The sequence below is a fragment of the Calonectris borealis genome, chromosome 2 (genome assembly GCF_964195595.1).
Source record: "Calonectris borealis chromosome 2, bCalBor7.hap1.2, whole genome shotgun sequence".
Taxonomy (NCBI): Eukaryota; Metazoa; Chordata; class Aves; order Procellariiformes; family Procellariidae; genus Calonectris; species Calonectris borealis.
In genome coordinates this window covers 6,807,138-6,821,459 of record NC_134313.1, presented here as the reverse complement: position 1 = coordinate 6,821,459, position 14,322 = coordinate 6,807,138, and the positions used below count along the sequence as shown (strand labels likewise).

At 39.2% G+C, this 14,322-nt stretch overlaps 1 protein-coding gene across 1 annotated transcript in view; it reads right to left on the bottom strand.

Moving 5' to 3' along the window:
- Nucleotides 1–14,322, bottom strand: part of FAM135B (family with sequence similarity 135 member B) — a 149,691-nt gene that overhangs the window by 49,359 nt on the left and 86,010 nt on the right. Inside the window, exon 6 of the mRNA XM_075141118.1 lies at nt 9,491–9,617. Coding sequence (XP_074997219.1) covers nt 9,491–9,617 — 127 coding nt within the window. The remainder of the gene's footprint in view (nt 1–9,490; nt 9,618–14,322) is intronic.

Genomic DNA, 14,322 nt, shown 5'->3' with positions numbered 1-14,322 from the left:
TCAAATCACTCAAGTACAGACTCTGAACATGTGATTAAGTCAAATCAACTTCAGGAGAAGTTATTCTTGTACTGAAGAACTTCTAAAATCATTCTTATCTTGCCATGAGGCTTCAAAAAACGCTTTATCTATATTGGCTAAACTTTCATCTAATGTTATTCAACTCTGTCTGGTAATACTTTTGAGAATCATAACACACTGACCCATCTTTATGCTCCTAGCCCATTTTTTTCTGTTTGTCAGACTGCTGAAACTTGTCTGAGCCTCAGAGGACTCGTGGCATCATTGGAGCAGGAGCAGTCGTTTGTGCACAAGCTGATGTCGCGGGGACTGCGCTTCTAAGTGTTGCTCCCAAGCACTGCACCAAAACCGATAATTCATATTAGCTGTGAAACTGATTCTTGGGTCATTGTGACTGACGTGGTGGCTCTGAACAGAAGTACAGGCTCTTGCTGTCATTGAAGATTTGTTTCCCCAAAACAAGACAAAGTGGTTCAAAAAATAGGGAATCTCTTTTCTCATTCCCCAGTCCCCGAGCTGCTGTCTGGGACATTTGCCAATAGCAAAGGGTTCGCTTCCAGATGATGGATCTTGACTGTGCTGTTGTTGGCATCTGTGCTCCTGTTGGAAAGGCCGTCAGCCCAGAAGCTATGAGGGTTGATTAGGTCTCCTTTCAAGAACTCTCTCATCATCAGTCAGTGGGAATTATTGGAGTGTTCTTTAGGGCATATGAAGATAATTTTTCAGCAAAGTATCACCGGGGAAAAAATACGGAGGAGAAAGAAAAACTGAATCATAGAGCACTCTATCAAAAGGTAGAGAGCAGCCAAGTCCACTTCCTAAAACGAAGAGTAGAAAGGCTGTTCCTACTGCTCGTGCACTCCATTTTCAGGGAAGAAAGAAAGAAACATCTGTCCCAAGCCCTCTCCTATAAAATTCCTCAAAAATCAGTGCTGAAATCGGTAGAAACAGAAAACTTCAATTGAAAGAATGTCGGTCAAGTGAATGACTATACAAACCACATGAGTGGATTTCAGCCCCAAAGTGAGAAATTATGGTGATGGGAGTTCTTCAGTATATAACTGTAATAGTAGCTGTGAAAGAGAAATAAATTCTTCGTGCTCAGTCTGTCTTTTACCACTCTACTCACAACTACTCTAAATTAGCCATAAAAATCTTCTTTTCAGTTACATAAGTCTAGGTGTGATTGACTTTTTCACAGTGATATGCAGAGAAACAGGGAGATTTGTAAAGAAAATGCAGCAGGGAGATTTGTAAAGAGAATGCAACAGTCTGATTCTTTTCAACACATAAGCACTGCAGAAAAATAGCAAAAAAAAAATATGAAAAGTAGAACTTCCTATGCAAGTTCTATTGATTTTCAAAAGGAACCAATTATCAGTCCAATATGAGCAATTCCTGAGGATTTTCTCCAGAAGGAGATTCCATCACTGTCCTGTCTGGAATCTCACAAGAATCTCCAGATGATTTAATGACATTTTCACTGAATACCCATAGTGAAAACATTGCAAAGTTTTTTCAACATCACATTTTAGGCCTAATCCCAAGGCCTACATTTGAACTCTATCATAATGCAGATCATTGCATTGCTGTATCGTGCATATGCCAGGTCAAAAAGTAAGAGCCACAGAAAAGAAATATGCCAATGATTAAAGAAACCAGTTATTGTCACATTATTAGTTACCATGTTTTCTGCTTGTCCTGGTTTCAGCTGGGATGAAGTTAATTTTCTTCCTAGTAGCTGGTATAGCACTGTTTTGGATTTAGGATGAGAATAAGGTTGATATCACACTGATGTTTTAGGTGTTGCTGAGCAGTGCTTACACTAAGTCACGGACTTTTTAGCTTCTCATACTGCCCTGCCAGCAAGGAGGCTGCGGGTGCACAAGAAGCTGCGAGGGGACACAGCCAGGACAGCTGACCCAAACTGGCCAAAGGGATATTCCATACCATATGACATCATGCTGAACAAAAAAATGGGGGGGGTATGGCTGCTGCTCTGGAACTGGTTGGGCATCGGTCAGCATGTGGTGAACAATTGCATTGTGCATCATTTGTTTTGTATATTCTTTTATCATTATTATTATTTTCTCTTCCATTTCTGTCCTATTAAATTGTCTTTATCTCAACCCATGAGTTTTACCTTTTTTCGATTCTCTCCCCATCCCACCAGGGGGGGAGTGAGCAAACGGCTGTGTGGTGTTTAGCTGCCTGCTGGGTTAAACCACGACACTGCTACAGCTGGAAATCATTTAATTCTTTCCAAAGATCAGCCATTTATCTTCAGGCAACTGAAGATTAAAGACTTCATCAGTAATTATCACAAATGGTGCCCTGAACACACTGATTAAAGATACTTGTCATTATACCTTATAAAGAACAGTATATCAGCTCTCTTATTATTTCAGAATAATTATACGTTGGACATCTGCTGGAGTCCCAATCACAACTAATCACCATTTGCATAAGCAAGACACTGAAAGAATCCTGTTCCTTTAAAACCCATTACAAACACATGTTAACACATGAAAGATGTGCTTTCCATACCACACTCACACCAAAGCAGAGAAGTCTGAGACCAAAAGTAAAGCCGTTTCCATGTAAAATTAACAATTCAGGATGAAATTCTGATGTAAACTACACTTCTGCAGTCTGTATTAATTATATGGAGTAATTATAAGTAAAACCTATTTTAAATACTGGGGGTTTTAAAAAATTGATATTTTTAAAATGTTAAATAATATATACCAGCTATCTTAGATACTCAACTTCTAAATTGATAAAATCAGAATCTTTACTATGCCTTAAGTTTATAAATAATCAGGCATTGTTTGTAAAACATCTTCCTTGGTACACAGTTAAGAAAAAGGAAAAAAAAAAAAAGTTAGAAAAAGGCTTGGCAACTTCACAGCCCTCTAGACACATCAGGTCCCTTTTTTCCTAGCAGGAGATAGAAGACCTCTGCTAGTTTCAAAGGGAAAAAAAAGAGAAGAATACACATTGTCCTTCCTTTAAAAGGAAACAGTGGAGCTTTTGCAAAGCTAAGACCTTTTTTTTTGGCTTGCCTTGCCTTCCCTTCCCTCACCCATACCCCTCTCCCTCAGCCTTCCCTGTTCGTTCCCTCCCTCCCTCCCTCTCTCTGTCTTTCTCATACAATTTTGTTTTCGGGTCAGGACACAGCAGATGCCCTGAAAAAAGAAAGGAACAATGGAATTAAGTTAGAAAGATGGCTGCTGTGCCAACAAATACAAAAAAGGATAACAGGAATCTCAACATTAAGGTTCCTATGTCCGAAGAGGAATGAAGCTCACAGCTTCATTCCTCTTCTTCCAGCTAAACTGGGATTTCAGGGCATGCTACAATTCCCACAGTGGATCCTACACGGGCTATTCTCTGATGCACAACCTTCCTTTTTCAAGAGCTGAAAAAGTGAAGTATCATGGCCAAAGAGCCATAACTATACAGAAGAAAAGAACAATAAAACACAGATGACTCCTATGTGACATAAAAATGTGGGTTTGAGTAATGTTTTGGTGTTAGGCTGAAACAACCTAGGTTTTTCATATGTTGCTGAAAAGAAGAAAATATCAGCAAACTGTCTGCGGAAAAAGAATTCTTATCATCAACGTAATTTTATTTGAATGACAGTCCTAGCTCTTGTATTATGCCAGGCATAAACTTCATGTCTTTTGGAACAGCTACATCAATGCTAGATGGAAGAACACTTCTTACGAAACACCAGTGCCTTATTAATGGGAAGTCACATGATTAATCAATTTGATTACTTAGAAGTCAATTTATCTGCAGTGCAACTGCTATCCAAATGAAAATAAGATTACTGTGAGTACAGTTTATTAATAACCCCCAGTATGTCATTGACTCAACTTGATTATAACACAGCAGGCATGTGATGCACAATATTACAAAGACATTAAAACAACCTGACAACAGTGGATACAGAAGAGGTGTATGGTACAGCGTAAGATATAGAGCACCTGAAGTGTAAGTGACCATGCAATTTTCAGTTCTGCAAGGAGCATTTTCTTTTTATTTTATTGTAGATGTAGGATTCGTAGATATTTTTCAGTGTCCACCTCTTATGGCTGCTGAGATCACCTGAAAGCATGAGTCAGTGTGATGTTCAGATACAGACCTTGTAACATCCAAAACAACTCCTTGAACTTCCTCACAGAGAAAAGCAATTTAGCAGACCCAGAGGGGAATTCAGATGCCCCTGAGGGAAGCCAGTCACACAGAGCTCATGAGTCTATTTCATCCCACTAGATCTCCCAAGCCTGCAGGAGATATGATCCTATTTTGAACGTATTGTTAATCTACTGTGATATATATTCCCTGTGAGTATAGGTTATGGGCTGAAGAGAGCTTGAGAAGGTACTGAAGAAGGGATTGAGGAATTTTAGTAGTTGAATGATTAATAGTAGTTAAATACTAGCACATTTTCTTATTCAGTAGATTGTTCTTTACCAGTTTTTTGACCACAAAAGCATCTTTCTTCATATTTATCTGACAACAAAAATTTCTTATTTCAATAAGAAATATCTTTGTTGTCTTAATTTTGCTTGAAAGGAAAAGTGTAGTATAGATAGATAGAGAGAAAATATTAGAGAGGGAGGGAAGGAGGAATGGAGAAAGGGAAGATCCCTGTTTGCTGGGTAGATGACTGGGAAGAGAGTGGAAGACTTTAAAAAAACCCACCAAGGCTTAAATAGGATTAATTATTATAACTACTCTGCTAAGCCAGGAGATGAGGAAATTGCCAGTGGTGTTCAGAAGTCGCTTGGGGAGAGCTAGAGAAAATGCACATGTACAGTCCAAAGCCACTGACATTAATTAGTCTCCTCACTGAGAAGTCAGAAGTGCATACGAGGAGCCTTCAGGATCTATCATTAAGCAGTGGCACCTCAGCAGCCCAAACACAGAAGATTAGCTCAGGAAGTGGCAAGAGGAGCTGATGATTGATACGGACTTTCTTTAGAAATGAAGGCAGTCACCTGCATTTTCAGTAAGGAAAAAGCAAATCAACTACATAAACTAGATGAGAACTTCCACAGTCAATCTATGGGCCTAAAAAGAAAATTAGCTCTTTGATGCACCCATGTTTTATGAGGAAGAAAGAGGTAAAATGGGATGTATGATCTAGAGATGATATGTCAAGATAAGAATCCTCTACTTTGTTTTCAAGAGGTATCTGGAAAACATGACTTAGTAGTATTAATATCAGATTTCAGCACAGTTCTGGCTTTCCTAAGGACTTAGCACTATTGTAAATCCAGTCACTGCTCTACTGAAGCTATGTGTTCAAATCTTGTCTGAACCATGTGTGGTGGGTTGACCTTGGCTGGCTGCCAGGTGCCCACAAAGCTGCTCTATCACTCCCCTTCCTCAATAGGATAGAGGGAGAAAAATACAACAAAAATCTCATGGGTCAAGATAAGGACAAGGAGATCACTTACCAATTACCGTCACGGCCAAAACAGATGTTACTTGAGGAAATTAATTTAATTTATTATGAATTAAACAGAGTAGAATAAGAAATAAGAACAAATCTAAAAACACCTTCCTTCAGGGCACAGCCACCTGCTCCAGTGTGGGGTCCTCCACGGGCTGCAGTGGGACAACCTGCGTCACCATGGTCTTCACCATGGGCTGAAGGGAAATCTCTGCTCTGGCATGTGGAGCACCTCTTCTCTTCCTTCTTCACCGACCTCGATGCCTGCATAGTTGTTTCTCTCACATTTTCTCACTCTTCTTTCTCACAGCTGCTGCACAGCGGTTTTTACCCTTTCTTAAATATGTTATCACAGAGGTGCTACCAGCGTCGCTGATGGGCTCAGCTTTGGCCAGCAGTGGGTCCATCTTGGAGCTGTCTGGAACTGGCTCTGTCTAACATGGGGGCAGCTTCTGGTGTCTTCTCACAGAAACCACCCCTGCTCCCATCCTCCTCCACTACCAAAACCTTGCCACATAAACCAAATACACCATGCCATTAATCCATCTACTGAGTACAATGACACTAGTGAGGGCAAAGTTTACTTTTGTGAGCAAGTCTGCTTCATGACTTTGTAGAACTTATGTCAAACCTATGAAAATGAATAAACTGTGGAGTTAGTAAGTGCCTCAGACACAGTGAACCACTGATTTCCTGGCGTTTTAAGCCATGCAGCTCCTAGACTTGAGGAAGGGGATGCAGTAGGAATGATTTAGAGTTCCTACCCATTACAAGCTTCCACTGAAATGGAGGCATTCTGGAAAAATAACCTGGCTGCAACCCGGGACAGGGAAAAAGCTCTTTTTGCTTTACTCACAATAGGTAAACCTCAAATAAGGAAAGTCTCAATTGTTTGCAGTCTTACAGAGAACTGAATAATCAGATTCAGTTCCCTGGAAAAGACATCAGACAGAAGACACTTGCCCAGGAGATGCATCTTAAGAGCTTAAGCCTGGAGACTTCTCAGATCAAGGAAATCACAGAAATGTACATAAAAAGTAGAAGGATCCAAACTCAGATTTGCAGAGATGAAAACAACACAAAACAAAACAAAAACCAGCATAGACCAACATTAACTGTTTCACAGCATTTTAAGACATAAAAAGGAACTAAGCAAAGTCTCTTTAAAATTCATTTTCCCATGTCCTGCTGCCCAGTGAAGCTTTGTCTGCCATAGAAGACGAGATATGTTAATTGTTCTAGCCTAGGTTTAACCAGTTGCATCAAATCAGAGTAGCTTACAAATAAAAAAATAAAGTGTGGTATATATTGAGTTAAGGTATCCAACAGTTACTACTTTGGACATGCAGCAGGCAAGGTCCAACCAAAAATATATATATAAATTGAGTAAAGAGATCTGCAGTTTTCATCTAATGAAAAGGGTAGGATCCATTCTCATGCCCACTGACACTGATTGCAAAATTCCCCAAACCTGCACATGTCTGTAGTCCAGTTGAAATTACATTTAACAAACACATTCAAACAACCTGCAATGGAATTTACAAATTTGTAAAGGGAAGTAGACTTGACCCAGTGCAAAGCATTGCAGCACTGTAAGAAATAATATTACTCCTCTTCCTTCAATCCTTTATGTCTTGATATAAACTCCCACATAAGCCAGCAGTCAGTCACAAGTCCCTCACTTGGAGTTAGGTTTACCCCCACGGCAGGTTTTTTTCTAGCTCTGACTTTTTATTTTTTACGTTAAACCAAGAAAAATAGTTTTTGGTCATTATCATACATCATGGATAGCATACGCAAAAGGCCATCACAGTCTATTAAATTAAAATGCTCAGATCAAGAACAGATGTCATGACTTATGGAGGTTTCTGAAGCTAAGCAAATGCACATCTGACCATGTGGAGGTGCAGTGTGCAGCATTATATTTATTATTATTTGGTTTGTGACGTTCAGATGATCTGCAGTGTAGCGGAGCGTTAAAGCCAGTTCATGATAGAGTGCTTTCATTTTGGTGTTTAATAGGTCACCTGCTAGGATAATAATTATGCTGTCATTTAAAAAAAAAAAAAAAAAGCAAAAAAGAAAGCCTATATTCAAAGAAGATTAGTCAACAGAGATAGGGAGAAAACAGAGTTTGCAGCTAAGGAAAATATTTGGGAAGGAAATAAGGTTTCCTAATCACAGTTGTCATGGTTTAACCCTAGCCAGCAACTAAACACCACACAGCCGCTCACTCACTCTCCCCCTCCGGTGGGATGAGGAAGAGAATCGGGAGGGTTAAAGTGAGAAAACTTATGGGCTGAAATAAAGACAGTTTAATAATTGAAATAAAATAAAGTAAAATAGTAGTAGTAGTGGCAGTAGTGGTAGTAGTGGTAGTAGTGGTAGTAGTAGTAACAATAATAATAATCATCATCATCATAATCATAATCATAATCATGATGATGATGTACAAAGCAAGTGATGCACAATAATAATAATAATAGTAACAACAATACAAAGCAAGTGATGCATGATGCAATTGCTCACCACCAGCTGACCAATGCCCAGTCAGTCCCCAAACAGCGATCGCGGCTCCCCAGCCCCCTCTCTCAGTTTATATACTGAGCATGACGTCATATGGTATGGAATACCCCATTGGCCAGTTGGGTCAGCTGTCCTGGCTATGCTCCCTCCCACCTTCTTGTGCACCTGGCTGAGCATGGGAAGCTGAAAAGTCCTTGACTAGCCTAAACACTACTTAGCAACAACTAAAACATCAGTGTGTTATCAACATTCCTCTGGTACTAAATCCAAAACACAGCACTGTACCAGCTACTAGGAAGAAAATTAATTCTATCCCAGCCAAAACCAGGACAACAGCAAACTAAGATTTTTCCATGGAGAGTAAAAGGAAAAATGGGAGTGGAGAGTTAGCCTTTCCATAGCCTTTCCTATCTTCTTACAATACAGTTTTGTCCAGAGAATAATGAAAAGTAGGAATGACTCTCCAAAGAATCCTCTCTCTTGTGTGATGTGCAAACAAAGACAAACATTTGAATCAGTTATTTAAATTTATATGATGTGACTGTCTACCAGAGAGGCAGAGGTTGAGGTCAGTTTGTTTGCCAAAAGCATACAATGACCCAATGATTCGGATAGTAGCCTCAGGCCAAACATTCTCTCAGTCTGAGTTAATTCCCTGGTAGTTCTTCTGCACCACCCGCTCTAGGCTAGCATATTTTTAATATTTATACAGAACAGAACAGCTTCGACAGGAAAGGTTGAGGGAAGCTGAGGGCAGCATGTTAATCAGAACACTTGAATCAGGGTTTCCTAACAAGTTAATGATTCCAATATTCTGGGTTGAGTTTCTAGATCTGAGGAAATATTTCTGATAAAAAACACTTCAAAGCTAGCACTTAAAAAAAAACCAAAAAACAAAAAAAACCCAATTAATCATTATTTTCCAAACAAAAAGCTTTGTACTAAAAATTGCACAACAAGATCTCCTCTTCATCTGTGGTAAGTAATAAGATCAAAGGCATACACTAACTGTGGACCTGCCTTGAGTAAGGCAATGTGCGTAACACCCCGTCACCAACATACACAATACTCAGTACTCCGGACACAAACCCTTCCTTCACAACATCCTTAATAATGACTCAAGTCCTCTGGCTGTTGAACAGAAGACATGAAAGCAAGGATCTTTCACTGAATAATTAATTTCACCTTACAGCAGACACCTGGTCAGGTGAATCTTGCCTTAAAGGTGTCATTGGCAATCAGGGGTATATCCATACATCTTGAACTTCTGTGAAATGGTTCATATAGGTGGGGGCTGAACATCCAGGAACTGTGTATCCAAGTGCCAGGTGATTCCTGCAAAAATGTTTGAAGGATTCCTCTTCCAACAAAATCCCTCTGCTAGCGATATAAACCAGGGCATGTTCTTCACAGCTAATGTGGACACTCTGTGTGACCAAACAGAAGTCAGTCATCATTGTTCATCCTCCTTACCTCTGAAGAAGTGGGTTTGCAGTAGCCAGCTCCAAACACTAGATTTTCTAATGACATACTGGACTGGTCGGGTCCCGCCTCCAGGTTGCCTTTACCAAGCCACGAACCTTTCCCTGGACGAGCAAAACTAAAAGAAAAATTGAAAAGAAAAATAATCAGAGCAGTATTGTTAGAGAAGAGCCATTGTTGTCCCAGTGCTATTTCCCTCCTTAGAATATGTTTGCAGTTTTGGTTTTGTTGTTCTTGTTGGTTTTTGCTTTTATTTATTTCAAGCTGACACTGTAAGTCCACGTTTTCCTTTCAAAATGAACATTGTCCAGTACGCACTAGCTCAAATGATGTGACTGGAGCTTGCTTTCTTGGCGTTCAGTCCAGTGGCTTGAGTGTTATCTTTCACTCAGTCCCTTCTCTGCTCTCTTACAGATCTTTTTCCAGCATAACATCTCAACAATACAACCTTTACATCTCTCCACATAGATAATACTCTTACCCAGCTTCTCATCAGCTTGCATCTTGATTAATTCAACATCTTTCTCTCTAGCTTTAACCATATCTCCCTTCCTCTTTGAACTGTGCATGATCTCTCTTTACTATCAATATCCTTTATAGCTCATCTCAACCTTTTATTACAGATTGTAAGTTTAGTTCCCACTTCTCACTGTCCCATGACATAAGCTTCCAGCATCAAAATGACAAGACTTCAGCCCAAAACGTGCATTTCCTTTTGCTGGGGGCAGTCCATTCGTTTGGGACGAGTTCTCCCATATCCATGTGCAACAGGAATTTGCTGTTATCCAAATCCTTCCTCAAAAGCCTGATAGAATTGAAGTTGGTTTAGTTCTGAGGTCATTAGCTCTCTGCTATTATGGTTACAGTGTTCCCTTCTGACTGTATCTGTATGTCTCCTATCTTATAGCATGAACCCATTAAGAGTGGAACATCTTGTTTGGAGTTTACTCAGCATCGAGCCCACCAGAGTCCTGATGCATAGCTAGGGCTCTTATTCTGGATTAATCTGAGCAAATGTCTACATCCCAGTTAATGACGTAAGCTGCCTTTATAGTCGCTGGAGAGGAATTGGCATTTCCAGGGTATGAGTCATCTCTTTCTGAAGCAGTGATATCAAATAGGTCAGATGAATTTCACCCTCAAAGTGCTTTTTTCTTATTGTGGACTATAAAAAAAGGCTAGGATGACTGCCTCATAAACAACGGAAGTCAGGTGAGATAAACCCCACTGTTAGGTCCCTGTCATAACATGTGCCGTACATAAACTACATCAAGATTTCAAGAGAGAAATCAGGATACTTGTGGCAAATACCATGAGCCAAATTACTGAAGCTAAATGGTGATGCAAGCAACCATAAGTGTTCTCAAAAAGCATGTAGGTAAAGGTGGAATTGAAATAATGAACTGCAGAGAAAAAAGAAAAACACATTTGCTGTTCATACTCAGGGCAGAAGTAATGCCACCGAGTTTGTGCTACAGCTTTCAGACTGGGATCACCATCCGCAAGCACCTGATGCCCATCCAGGCATCCCAAATTACATCATACCCAGGAGACCTGGTCTCCTTGGAAGAACAAAAGCTTCTAAGATGGGGAGCACAAAAAACATTTTAAAACCATAATGTGTCATTATGCAGAACTAAAAGCCACAGGGCAGTGCCATTCGTTCTGCCAAAACTTTCCAATCTGAGGTTATTCCTCTATGAAGATGTCTATCATGTGGCCACATCAGCTCGGCTCAGCTATAATTCATGGATATCTACATCTGATTCAGTTTTTAAGGACAGACAAGAGTCCTGACTTGTAGAGAAACACACAACAAAAGAAAGGATGCTTATGCTAAGGATACAAGACAAAAGAGAGGTGCAGCCACACTTGTTATTACCCAAATAACAGGTGAGGTTCTGATGTGTGGGGAAACTCAGTGATGTGAGCAATATCAGAAAAAGAATCTCGAGCAAAATCAGGAATTAGGCCAGTTTCAGAAGGTTAATCACAAATCCCTGCCTCACCTCTAAGTCAAAACTGCTGTTTGTTATATATCCCCTAGCATTCATATACAAAAAGGACATCCCGTGACGGGGAGGATGGTGTGGAAGACCTTAGCAGGTACCTGGCCTTGCGTATGTATGTATTAATTTACGTGACCCAAGAAATTTCCAGCTGGCTGCTTCTAAGCAGCATGAAGTCTTTCCATGCGTTCCCTACATGCAGCATTTAAGATAAAAATAAATAAATAAACTAAAGCAATTACAAACAGCCAAGAGATAAACACTGCTCTGAATAATTTCAGCTGTTATTGGATGATGTTGTCTGCCCTGGTCTGCTGGAAAGGCTCAAGAAGCAGAAATAAAAAATGATTGCTGTGGTATCAGAGAAGCTTAAACAAATGTCCTCTGCACAAGAAAAACTCCTCATTTGAATATTAGCAAAGCTTTCAAAGGTTTTAAGGGAGAGAAAAGCACTTTTTAATGCCTTTTTTATTTATTTATCTTTTGATTTTACAGCCGAGAAGGGATTTTAATCTGTTGGTTTTATGGAAATTGATTTAACATAGCACTGTAAAACAAAAACCTTTTTTGGGAAACCTGCCAAAATGTCATCTGTCTGTTGAGGGAAATTTAACTGGAAGTCTTACAAACTGTTGAGGTTCCTTTAATGCTTTTGGAAGCACATAATACTTGAAGACAATTTTTATTATCAATAACAGGTTAATTTGCTACATGAAATTTCATTTTCTGTATTTATTTTTTCCTATTATTCCTGCAACCATGATCGTTTGTATGAATCTTGAACCTTGGTTATTTATGTGTCCATTCGGACTACGTTTTAATAGCATTGATTTAGTATCAACATTTAGATCCTCACCCTGTATGTTAATGTTAGCTTTTATTTGGAGTCAGGATAAAAGAGGTCAAAAGAGGTAATGCGTGCGTGTGAGAGAGAATGAACATGTGTGCAGAATCATTAATACTTTCAGTGAAAGAAACAATTTATTTTTGACTTTTTTTTTTTTGAGCTGTTCTTTTGACGACATTATCTACGAGATGTCTTTATCCTTCAGAGGAGTTCTTATGGCAACCATCTATGGACACATACTATAGTAAGCTGCCTTGAAAAGCCCAGTTTTTCCCTATGGTATAGCCTGCAACATACCAGCTATCAAATTTTAAGAACTTTCTGACTCAGAGGTTATATTCAGGCAATTATTTCCAGCAGTCACGGTTATCTTCCATGAATTTGTGTCCATGCTTTTTTGATTTATACTTTTGGCCTCTGTAACATGTTTTGGAACGAATTGCATGTTGTAATATATGCTGTGCTTTCTGTTTGTTTTGAACCTGCTGCTGGAGAATTGAATGTGGCACCTTTTAGTTTTTGTACGGCACAAAATATTAAATAATCATTCCCTGTTTTTTTTCTTCTGTGGACAATTCTTTAACATATAAACCAGATGGCAATTCCTTAGCATACAAAATGGATTGGGCTTGATAAATGTTAATTTGGATATGTTATTGAAGTAATTCAGAATAAATGTTTTAGGTCAGTTTAATAAAATATAATATTCCCTTTGAGATTAAACTTCCCCAAAATGAAATAACCTTTTTTTATTTTTTCATTCACTTTTTTCAAAATGAAGACCCTTTTTTTTTTGGTAAGCAAAATTTAATTTCTTCAGAAATTGTAGATTTTAGTAGAATGGGGTAAAAAACCTAACAGATTGCAATCTTCTGAATCTTGCTTGGGAAAAAACTATCTTGCATTATATGAAATGGTCAAACTGTAAAAAAACAAACACATAACCCCCCCCCCCAGTCTTCACATTTCTAATGACAAGAAATTATAATCTTGTGACTGAAGGAGTGGAAATTCAGGAAATGAACTTGCATTCCATTTAGACCAGATCCTGTGGAGAAATCACTTCTTTTTCCCTTGGTCCCTTATGCATAAAATATTACTGACTTCAAAAATGAAAAATACAAGTAAGTCCCATAGAAATAACACATTTCAGAATCAAACCCCCACATCCTCCACTGAAGCACCATTTGCATTTCACCAGGAACTTCCTTCTAACTCCCACAGATCAGGAAAGATGCAATGCACAACACTGATTTCCCTCACTGTTTTAACTCAAAACATTAATATAGCTTTTGGCAAATTACTGCTGGCATGTGGCCATAGGATACATGGATGATCTGTTATTTGTTTTTGAGAATAATACGTGGGTATTTACAGTTGTGCTCCCCTAGACATTTACTTCATAAATATCCCATTTTCTTTCTACAGATTAATGTATTTGCAAATGAGATGGAGCGGGAAAAATAAGTCATGAACTTTGCTACCCAGGATTACATCTGTAGCAGTTTCAGATGTAAGCTGCCCATAAGTAGGTGCCAGCTACACTTACAATTGTAGAAAAATTGACCTGCATAGTCCACACCCAGATTCAAGGTGTACAGGGTAGTACAGTGGGCATATCACATATAGATATACCAATCGTGCTTTTGAGGAACAGGAGGGTGCCTGGGAATAAAAGGATTTAGGCAAGATAAAATTGCTCAAGGACGGTCAGGGTTGGCCTGATTCCTCAGTGCAGTGGAGCAGAGCAGAACTACGTCAGGGCTGAAACCTTTAAATACCCTGTGTCCCTTTGATTCTGTTTCCTCTTCCCAAAGCAGAGCAAGCTCAAGGCACTGAAAAATGCAGTATCTGTGTCTTGGTTTCTCCACCTGCAAAACGTGTATTATATTATCTCCCCATCTCAGATGCCACCGAGATTTCTTGTTTCTCATACATTGATTTGGATGTGGGCAATTAAGAATTCA